Source organism: Malus sylvestris, chromosome 8 (assembly GCF_916048215.2).
Source record: "Malus sylvestris chromosome 8, drMalSylv7.2, whole genome shotgun sequence".
In the NCBI taxonomy this organism is placed as follows: Eukaryota; Viridiplantae; Streptophyta; class Magnoliopsida; order Rosales; family Rosaceae; genus Malus; species Malus sylvestris.
The window spans coordinates 22,969,402-22,981,317 of record NC_062267.1 but is presented as its reverse complement, the minus strand read 5'-3'; the positions used below and the strand labels follow the sequence as shown (position 1 = coordinate 22,981,317).

Genomic DNA, 11,916 nt, shown 5'->3' with positions numbered 1-11,916 from the left:
TTCTCAACAACTTTTGAGATTTTATCCTTCTCCATTTTCTTCTCACCAACACATCTTCAATTTGGATAAACAACACTGTGAAGGTAACCGACGACATCTTTAGTTTGGATAAACAACATTGGAGTCGTATAATCAGCCGATCAAGGAGTATCTTCAGTTTAGATAAACAGTACTGCTTCGAGGCCGACTGGTTATTTATCCAAGTCTCGGTCGATAAGGATTTTCAAGATCTTGTTGCTAGAGGTTATCTCATCAACCTTCTCGGTGAAGTGAGGTGTTACAGGTTACGAGGCTTGGCACATTGAGTGCCGATTTGTTTTATGATTGGATACTCACAAGTACACTTTAGAGTTCGGCATTCTGATGGCCGAACCACAATTACCATCAAGACATACATCTCTTTCGAGTATTTATGTCCATATAGTCTGGTGCCAGTTCGGCGTGCTTATGCTCTCACGAATATAATCATCATGACCGAACCCGGCGCTGACGATTTGTGAACTTTGCAGAACTAGCAGCCTTGTCTTCATGGTCTAGAACCTGAAGGCCAAGACGTGTTCCTTCCTCGGCCAAAGCCGCAAGATCGAGAAGTCAGCAGCGCGCCCAACGCGACATCAACACATTCTACTCCTCGGCCGAGTTCGACAGATGAGTTGGCACGCTCCGCACACAACCGAATGACGTAGTTAGCTTATTAGTTACTCAGTCTGTGCACCACGTAGGCTTGGTAGTTTTTAAGGTCAACAAATAGCCAAAAGTAAATAAGGGTATGTGAGAGGCTAAAAATGGGTGTGTGAGAATCATCTCCTAAAAGAAACCTGAAATTCTAAACAAGATTCAACAAAGGCTCATAGACATAAATTGATCATTGTGTTCTTCAAATGGCCTCAAGTTGGGAAGTTACAGCTGAATCAGTTGGTTTCTATCAAAGCATGATTTATAATTGACTGTAGGTTATTAAAAACACAACTCTTCAACTCAACTGCAGCAAAACACAAACAAAAATCAAACCTCAAAAGCCAACTGCCTATTGCCCAATTGCCTAAGCAATTATTTCCCAAAGGGGTGGAGCTGCTCTTAAACTTAGAGCAAGTAAAATAGAAACTTTTATGGCATCCACATCAACACTTGTTTATTCAATATCATTCCTCACATATTTCGATTAATGACATACTTTTTACATACACATTATAGTTTGACACATACAACTACAACATTATTATTTTTTATTTATTTACAGAGTTACAAAAAGTGAGTCTAGTTTTTTTCCGTAACAATTTAGACCCTCTACTCAATTGCACAATTTGCAAGGATCCTGAAAGTTTGAAGGACAAATACACAAGTTTATTGATAATTCACACATGAGATGAGAACCTGTATATCTAACCCCACATTATTTTAGAAATGGACCAACAACCAAAAAAACTTATGAGAGGAGGGAGTTTGTCTTCAGTAGTTCGATTACTAGGTAATCTGACTTTTTATCCATTAGATTGACAATTGAGAAAAAATAGTATTTTCTTAATTCAAATTCTAACAGTCAATTTTTCATATTACTAAGTAATCCAAATTTTGAAAAGAAAAAAAAGTGGGCCAAACTATTGAAAAGAAATTAAATAATTTCTTTTTTTAACTTAGAAATTAAATAAGATGATTGACCATGATATGATATTAAATGCATGGGAATGGGTATGGATTTTCCTGGCTGGCAGAAATCCAGTCCCACTGTCAAGGAGCTGGTTCTGCGCATGCTATTTAATAAAAAATCACTGTCACAGATTTGTTAGACCAAAAGCTGATGCCTCAGCAGCATCCCAACCTTGTTTTATGGCTTTAATTCTCACATTGGCATGCTTCTGTTCCCACACCAAGTTAGGACTTAGGAATATATAACAAATCATATTGTTCATACACATTAGGATAATAATTGTATTCCCGGGGTTGAGCTTATTATTTTCTTGCGAATAACTTATTTTGATCGTACAAATTTTATAATCAAAATAGTTCAATTACATAATCAGAATTGTTCAATTTCTTAATCGTCATTTGAAAATCACCCTTACAAAAATTATTTCAATCGGGAATCATTTAATCATTCAAATGTATACAACAAATCAATGACGTAGGTACAAAGTAATATATTTGTGATCAATTAACGTGTATTAACGGGTACTAACGAGTTAATCCGCTGACGATCCGAGCCGTTAAGCATTCACCCAAATGCTAATTTAACAAGTTAACGTGTTAGGTCTAAAATGTCAGGTCTAGTTCTTAGGGTGAAGGGAAAATAAGTTGGGAGTCTAGAACTCAGGTGAGAAAGGTCACATGGTGCTTAATTTTCACTATAAACACTAGCCTTCTTATTATACACTCGCCTTGTTATTACACACTCGCCTTATACTTATAAATAGCAAGTATATTGAAACCAAATACAAATAAACTTTTACGACATGCACATAAATGTCTTTCAGCTCATTACATACTTTTTACGTATATGCCATGGTTTGACACATGCATAACCTTCTTTTACATTTGTTTACAAACTTACAAAAAATTAACAAGTCAGAGTTGTTTTCCATAGCACATTAGACTTGATACTCAATTGCCAAAATTGCAGAGACCACCTGTGAGTTTTAAGGACAAATACACAATTTCCTGATAATTTGCACATGAGATGAGAGATTGTATATGTAGCTCTAAATTTATTTTAGAAATGGAGCAACAACCAAAAAATGTCAGATGTGGAGGGGGGTTAGTCTTTAGAAGTTTGGTTACAGGGTAATCTGACTTTTTATCCATTAACTGACAGTTGGGAAAAAATAATACTTTCTTATTTCATTTCTAACTGTCAATTTTTCTTAGGGTTGTGCTATCCACACTTCATTTTACTTCTCACACAGCCCTTGATAATTTATGTTCGTTGATCTTCTTCAATACATCTGATCAGACGGCCGAAAATTAAAAAGATGTGTAAGAAGTAAAATAAGGTGCGTGGATATCACATCCCTTTTTCTTACCACTGATTACTTTTTTTTTGCTATTGCATTTTAAAAGAGATTACCTTGGGACAGGAGATTATAGTCCAAACAGGACTATAAGCATAATAGGAAATTAAATGCATGGGAATGGGTATGGATTTTCCTGGCTGGAAGGAATCCAGTCCCACTGTCAAGGACGTGGTTCTCCGCGTGCTACTTAATAAAATATCGTTCTCACAGTTTTGTTAGACCAAAAGCTGATGCCTCACCAACATATGATGCCTGTTCCCACATGGACATGCTTCCCACTCCAAGTTTGGACTTAGGAATATAACAAATCATATTATTCATACATATTAGGATAATACTTGCATTCCCTTATCGGGGATCATCTCATTCCTCTTTTCGAATAATGTATCTTGGTCGTACAAATTTTATAATTAGAACAGTTCAATTTATTAATCTTCATTTGAAGAACACTTACAAAATATCATTTCAATTAGAGATTATTTAGTTATTCAAATGTATAGAACAACTAGAAGATGTAGGTATAAAGTAATATATTCATGATGAATCATTCATTTATTTGATATGTTTGGTCTTTGAATAAAGAATTAATAAATCGAGCAGTTCCGACCGTTGATTTTATTCGGTCAAGATATATTATTCGTAAATAGGAGAATATGTGCATTCCCTTATGGGAGAATGTAAGTATTATCCTATATATTATTTGGCCCACTTTTGTTTTTGAACAAATGATATTATCTTCACTAAAGGGGTGGGGGAGTAGACTAAGCCAATAATAGGCTAGCAATAATGTGGTTCAAATTTACCTTTTGCGAGAATCGAACATAAAACCTTTCACTTACAAGTGAAGAGGAATACTACTAGACCGTAGTACTAAGTCGTATTTGGCCCACTTTTTAAATATTATAACTATTTCAAGTCTAAGACCATATAGTCAATTTGAATTTCAGGGGATTTTAATGGATTTTTTTTTAAGTGACAAATTTCAGAGGATTTTAATAGACTTGCAATTCAACATGGATTCTGACATATTTATATGGATTTCTATTATAATTTTGTATGGCTTTGTATGGATTTCTTAGGATTTTAGTATTTTCATGGATTTTTTAGGATTTCTATGGATTGGTGCGTAATGTGCACGTCGCTCCAAGTAAAAACATGATGCAGTTTTGACAATAGTTGGATACTGAATGAGCTTACATAATGAAAGAGTAGATGTATCTCACAGTTTAAAACGTACTCAAGGTGAAATCTATTCTATACCGAATCCTACCAAAGAAAAGATACAAAAAAAATGATAGACATGACTGATTAATCAAGGGGTGTGATATTCACACCAATTTTTACTTCTCACACATCCCTAATTCATTTCTATCATTTAATCTTCTTCAACTCATTCGATCCAATGGTCGAAAATTAAGAGGTTGTGTGAGAGATAAAAAATGATGTGTGAATATCACACTTTTTAATCAAAAGGATGTTGAGCAAGTCTTCTTATTGTGGTGTTTAAGGTGCTTACACCATGATGAAGAACAAAGGTTTTAGTCCTCGAAGACCGAAATTGTCCCCTAAGATTCAGTTACAAGGTTCACAATGCAGCAGTAGGTTTAATACAAATTTTGTAACTTCAAAGCATGAGGCACATTCCGTGTTTTGTTGCTTGATATGACCGACACATTATGGTATTTTTCTTGTATTTGCAAGACTGTTGCCTTCCCCAAACGTTAGATTTCCATTTTAACTGGCTGAGGCGCAGGAGAAAGATCGAGGAGCATCAGATTGCTTCAACTTAATTACTTTTTTTTTTTTGTCAATATTATTATGCGACATTTGGATGCGGTTCCTAACTATCAATATTCATTGATTGAAACTTTGTCTATTTTTAGTTTTTTATTGAAGTCTCTGACATTAATGTAATAATGTAAATTACTATAGTTTTTAAATTAAAAATAAAAATTTGAAATGTGTATTTGTGTATATTAATGAGATTTTAAATAAAATCCATAATTTGTGGGATTAAAAATAATAAATTATAAATTATACTCTCTATTATATTGTGTGCATATACATATTAACAAAAAAATTTATTGTACCAAAACATGGGTACTTTCTTCAAAAACCACAGGAAAAAAAAAGATATTAGGCTTAATAATATTAGTAAATTTCTTCAATTAAACTTGACATGGATACATTCTCAAATCAACGAAAAAGAATATACCCATATAATTTTAAAAATAGATTTAAAAAATTGAATGGATTTTATATTGAAAAATTGGGTACATTTTATATTAAAAGGGGTACATTTTACATATAACAAATTGGTATATTTAAGAATGATACATTTAAGATTAAAAAAATTGAAAATTATATGAAGGGGTACATTTAAGATTAAAAAATTGAGAATCTTTTTGTAAAAAAAAAAAAAAACTAATGGGTACAAACTTATTCTAATTTATTATTAATTTTTTTTTTTGAAATGTTTGAATCGAAAATTAATTAGGAGTTTAATAGAGCTGTAAGTATTAAAACCCTAAATCAATTACTAATTTTTATTTTAAAAAATTATGTAATTAACATGTAAATTCATTATCACATTAATGCTAGGGACTTCAAACAAAATTTGAAAACTAATAAGGTCTTAATCAATGAACATTAATAACTAGGGAATGGATACTAATTTTTCCTATTATTATTGTTAGGTGTTGGGTTTTGTCATAAAAAGTCTTGGTATTGTTAAAAAGGTGGAAACTCTCATTTGTTAATTGTATATTATTTTGTCATGTGACCAATGTGGCTCCAATAAATGATCTTGTCTATACGAAATGGAGAAACTTAGCTACTATTATATCCAGACTAACAAACTTAGCAGCTACTTTTATAACAAAGTAACAAACTTAAGAATAGAACGGTCAACAATAGTCAACATCCCTCTTCAATCTCAACTGGAGTTTCCAAGCTTGAGATTGTAACAGTGCCTTTACAAATGTAGGGCTATGAAATCCCTCTGTCAAGATATTTGCAGTTTGATCATTAGTAGGATTGTACAAAATTTGCAAGTCTAACCATTGAACTTTTTTTCTAACAAAATGGTAGTTTGTGCCAAAATGTTTGATTATTGAGTCAAACACAAGATTATCACTTAATGCTATAACAGATTGATCATCGCAATAGATAGTGGGCGGATTTGACAACACCACATCCAAATATTTCATAATACACCTGATCTATTTGAACTCCAGAATATCCCGTTCATTTAGCGAATATCAGTTAACCATGATAGACGTGATGAGGGGCACCAAGTTTGCTTCAATACACACGGCATCCCCTTTTATAGCCGGTGAAATTTGATTACCACACTTGTAATATTTGGTGGAATTTGTGAATAATAGTATTTCAACGTAAAAAAATCATTTTTGAATAGTGTATATTCAGTATATAAACTCAATAATCATACTATTCAATTTCTTAAGCATCATATGAAATTTGTACAATAAAAATATTTTATCTACATGAAAAATGAGCTCATCTCGTTGAAGAGAATGCAAGTATTTTTTATTCGATAAAAGAAAAAGTAAACAAGAATTCTCCTTTTAAATAAAACAAAACAAACCGACGTCCTATTAGAATACTTTCATACATTCCCTCGCATCTAAAGTTCCAAACTTCGTGTAGCTTATTTTGATCCCGTCCACGCCTACACTTTTTCCTTTCCACGCCGCCCGCACAGAAAGCTTGGAAAATTCGTACTTTTTTATCTTTTTTTCCCTGTCGACATTTCCACACTTAAATCTATCCTCCAACCATCACAGCAACCGACTCCAATCCCAAGTGGACGAGCCCTATCCCATCAATCACAGCCGTCCACTTGGTCTTCAATCTTCAACTTTTCAAACCCCACAACCCGTCAGAAAAGGTATTATAGAAAACCCAAAGAAGCTCGCATGAACTAACGTGGAAACACACCAAAACACAATTTCGCATCACTTATTCCTCGATAAATACCACACAAAAACCTCCAGACTGCGACTGCAAATCAATCACCAAATGGAAAAGCTCAGAAGATCGTCGAAAAAGAAGTCCGACATCGCCTGCAAGAAGCACCCGAAACACCAACAATCGCCGGGCGTTTGCTCCTTGTGCTTGAAGGAAAAGCTAGAACGAGTTGCTCAGAAGCTGTCAACTTATTCTGTTCCCTACTTGCGTAGAACTTTTTCCGCTTCTCCTTCTACGACTTCTTCTTTATCTTCGCATTACTCGTCTTCTTCGGGTTCTTCTGCTTCGTCTCCTGCACCAGGTTACGAGCAAAAGGGTTCGACGATAACTTGGTTGTTGAGTGGTGAAAGTAATGTTCTTAGTAAAAGTAGGTCGCTGGTGAATTACTTTCCTAGACGAAAGAGAGAGCTGAGCAGTGAAGAGAAGAAGAAGAGTCGGTTTTGGACGAAGTTGCTTCGTCCCATAAGTAAGCGGAGAGAAGAAGGTTTGGTACACTCTAGGACTGTGAGAGAGATCAGGGTGCCTAATAGGGTACTTTAAACTTTGAAGGCCAGAATTTATTTTTTTTAATTTTATATTTGTGGTTATATTTTCTGTTCTTGAGAGATTAGAATGTACGCAGCAGACTTATGATCACAATTTTGCATCAGAAAGCTGATCACAGAGGAAAAAGGATCAAAAGTTTTATTATTAATTTTTGTATATATACCAGCCTATAATTAAATTATCATGTAAATTATTGTGCACGTTTAATTATCTACTATTATAATGCGATTATATACAAAGATGAGAGCATGAAAATTTAGCCTTCGGATTTAGGATTTAGCTCTTAATTCTGGATTACTAATTCAAATCGTAAAAAATAATGTATAATGGTACATCCTAAGGTTTCAACATTGTTAAGAAATTAAGAAGTTAATAGTATAAGACCCGCTTAAACTGCCTCATATATATGACATTCAAACAGCATGAGGTTCATGATATTCATTAATTAAGATTGTATATTATAACGCTATATCGTCGAAAAAACTTAGTTAGGCGGATATTTATGTTGTCATATGATCAATTACGTCTCCATAAAGAGTACCTTATCAATGTTTATATTCATAGCTTTGCAATAGAACCCTAAATTTCTATGTTATTGTGATGTTTTTGTTGCCGTATGATTAGTGGTGGATGTATATCGGGACCAAGGTGGTTCAAGTACCACTCGGAGTCCCGAAAATATTTCAGAGGACCCTCTGAACATTGGTACGAGTCTCTTTTGTGCCTACTCAATGTTTGATGTAATGTCTGTTAGACATATCTCAATAGATTGTGCCGACAACACTTGACAAATTCTCTCAATATCACTCATAAGAATGCTTCGGCATATATTGATATCTGCTGACATGTGGGCAACATGGTTTGGCCGACAAGGCTTGATCAACGAAATGTCTCAGTGAATAAACTAAAAAAATTTCTACACACTTTGCGCTATGTTTCTATCTAAAAACTTGTACTTGACAATGGAGCCTCCAAGGTTCAAATCACGAATCCACCATTGCATATGAATCACATATTCAAACAAGAACCAACTTGATGAATGTTATGGCAATAGGGGTGTGCTATCCACGCACCTTTTTTTAATTTGTATCATTTGTTCTTCTTCAATTCATTCGATCTTACAATTAAAAATTAAGAGGGGTGTATAAATAGCATGCCCCATTGCAATATAGCTAGACTGTTTGGTTAATACAAACAGTCTAGCAAAAAAATTATTTCTCTCTCCCAATATATATATCACTTTAGATTGCTGCAATAATTTTAGGAATCAGAAAAGGGATCATTTTAGATTTGATTCTCTGTAATATTTTGTTGTTATGATGTTCAACCGAAGTTGGTGAACTTTGTGTCTGCATACAACGTGATAAAACAAAATTTTCTTATGTAACAACAAAGAAACTAACTGGCACGACTTGGTTGCTAGTTCAAAGAATCGCATTATTTGCTAAGTAACCCTAATTAAGCTCCATCCACGAAATTTCTTGAAGCATATAAATTCAAATTCCAATGGTCAGCTGCATGCGACTGCCCACGGTCTTTACACTTTATTAGGGTTTTGATTAATTTGATCCATATGGAAAAGCTTGTGTGACAGCTAGTAAAACATGGTCATCGGGTCAAATTCGGGGCAATTTCCAAATTCCACAAATCGGTTGGAAAGTTTAAATTTGTTAAGTCTCTGGCAAGCAACGTGAGGATGCAGATTAACAAAATGTATTTAATAAGATTGATAATCTACCAACTTGCCACTCCCATGGTTTTAACTTTCAAAGTACTTGCAGTACCATTACTTTGCATATAATTAAAAAGGAGATATACGTTACGTGGTAAAGTTTGATTTCCGTTACCTTCCATGTGGGATACACAAATATTATTTTAAGATTGATGTTAGATCCACCACCAATGCTATTTCTTTACGCACCTTATATTCTCACTTGCCACCAAAACTAAAAAAATATAAAAACATTATTTTCCCACCCACCATTTTATCTAAAATAGCCTTTACACATTTTTAATTTTTCTTAAGTTTCTCATTCATTAAATAAAATATTTTCAAATAAAAAAAACTGTAATTGATTGACCACTTCTTTCTTTGGTTGGGGGACTATCGACATTACAATAACCCCTCCCCCAAAACTCAACCGCGCAACCATGAATTGTAAGGTCCCAAGTTTGGTATTTGTATTTGAACTTTGAAGAGGCTATTGGAGCTTGTTTCCCTGACGTGACTCTACATTTTTAGTTGAAAAATAACTTTGAAGATAGTTTGTTTGAGATGCTCTTAAAAAACACAATTATATTTCACACTGCACATTTTATGTTATGGGGTAGATCTCTGTGTGATATGGAAACACCTCTAAAAATGGCATTTGGATCAAACAATGGGAAACGTTTAATTAAATTGAGAAAAAATCGAATAAAGCCGTTCATGTTTTCATATTTACACATCTGATCAAATTTTAATTAAAAACGGAAGAATGGAAAGGTGGATGAACCTGCTCTGATAGCCCTTTGAACAAGAAAATGGTTTTCTTTTGTTCATAAATCCAAATAGTAATGTATAAATATGCATGCATGTAAACAAATAATAATAATAAATGAGAGTGCGGCATGTTGCTTATGGTTAACGTCTGTGTAGGTGTAGCATATGGTTTGGAAGTGCATCAACGATAGATTTTTGTCTGCTGTTTTTTTTATCAATATATCTATCAAGCATCATGTTGGATGACTATATATACCCGTATACAATCAAAACATTAATATTGTTTAGGATGATGAATCAATGATTTGGTTCTAGCACATAGCTTAGCCTATAGTATGTACATATACATTCAATTATTTAACGTAACTTCTAGTGGGGTGATTGATATATCTTACATTTAATTTGAACGAACTCTAGACCTATCTTAATTCTAATTCGTTATTGTAGTCTGATAAATTGTTATATTGTTTCTTTTACTTTTAGTTGATGAAAGAAAACAAAAATGTTTGTTCATTCTAAATATGTGACTTTGGAAAATAATCTAAATATAGAAGATGAGTTTTTTTATTAACACCTCACATATTAAAAAATAATATAAATATAGAAGATGAGTTTTTTTATACATTCACTCTCTTCTCTCCGATTCGTCACAACCCCTTGGAGGTCTCTACCCTTTTATATATGCCTCCCCCTCTTGGGGCCTCTCAAATTGGTATTTATTCTGTCAACAACTTGCACTAGCTCACTGACATCACTCTACCTATTCGCCCAAGCTCTCGTCAGTGAGGTGACGTTTCTGCAGCCTGGGTGACACACCTTTTTAAACTAAGGCAAGCCGAGCGTCCCACTCGGACATTGGTTACTCTTGGTTACTCTGCCCCGTCTCGCCAAGTACTTTTCAGTTTGCCCCCGTGCTCGATGCGGTCGGGCAACCCTTTTTTTCGTCTCGATCGGCTCGGGTGCCCAGGAGGCTCTCTTTGAAACCTTTGGGCCTTGGGCTCCTTGGTCTCTCCTTGGGCCTACGCCATTGGGTGGTCCTAAATTGATAGAAATCTTGAAATTGATGAATTACAAAACTTTCGAACGACAGAAAGTTAGATTTGCAGAAAATTGAATAGATAATATGAGGAAACCCTAAAATTCTTAATTCAATTGAGAAGGAGGAAACCCTAAAATTGAATAGAGAATATGATTACACGAGTTGTTTTCTTTTTATTTGTTTATAGGTGGAGAGAATGTGAGATGCGAAGGTAGTCTTAGAAAATACGTGGGATGTATTAAGATAAATTCTAATTTAAAAGCGGAAAGTGATAGAACAAAGTTGCTGCTTGAGCTGGAACCCGTAAGGCTGAAGGCCCATTGGGTATGTGAGAGTCATTTGAATTCTCCAACAATTTAAAAGGTGATTAGGTCCATCATCTGTGGGCTGTTATCATCTTTTTGATGTCCAAAGAGTTAAATGGATTTCCAGCTCCACTTAACAATTTGATCAATACCCAGCAGGAACCCAAATAATTCCTCTCGAAAAACCTTTAGCTTTGTTTGGTCGAGGGATTTCTAAATCTAACGGGAATGATGCCAATTTAGTAAAAAAGTGCATCACAAAATTATGAGTATTACAAAGGGATGGAAAGGTATTTTTGTAAACCCCTACTTGAAATGAGTTATTTACATTTCTCTCTTACATGCTTTTGTGTGCGTTTTTAATTTCACCGATCTAACATTTTGTAATTCGTCTCTTACTAACCTAGTACCATCACTTGGAATTTGAAAACTCGTCATCCAAATATAGCCTTATAAATTTCCCTTACTTGTCTTTGGAAATTACCAATGACAACCAACAAAAAGGAGAGGATTGGGAAAAACAATTATTTAATATGACTATTGTAA

At 34.1% G+C, this 11,916-nt stretch overlaps 1 protein-coding gene across 1 annotated transcript; it reads left to right on the top strand.

Annotated features, from left to right (window-relative positions):
* The first annotated feature begins 6,960 nt into the window (after positions 1 to 6,960).
* Positions 6,961 to 7,799, top strand: LOC126633221 (uncharacterized). The gene has a single exon (XM_050303794.1). The coding sequence runs from the start codon at positions 7,050 to 7,052 to the stop codon at positions 7,536 to 7,538; it is 489 nt and encodes a 162-aa protein (XP_050159751.1). The 5' UTR covers positions 6,961 to 7,049; the 3' UTR covers positions 7,539 to 7,799.
* Positions 7,800 to 11,916: the final 4,117 nt, after the last annotated feature.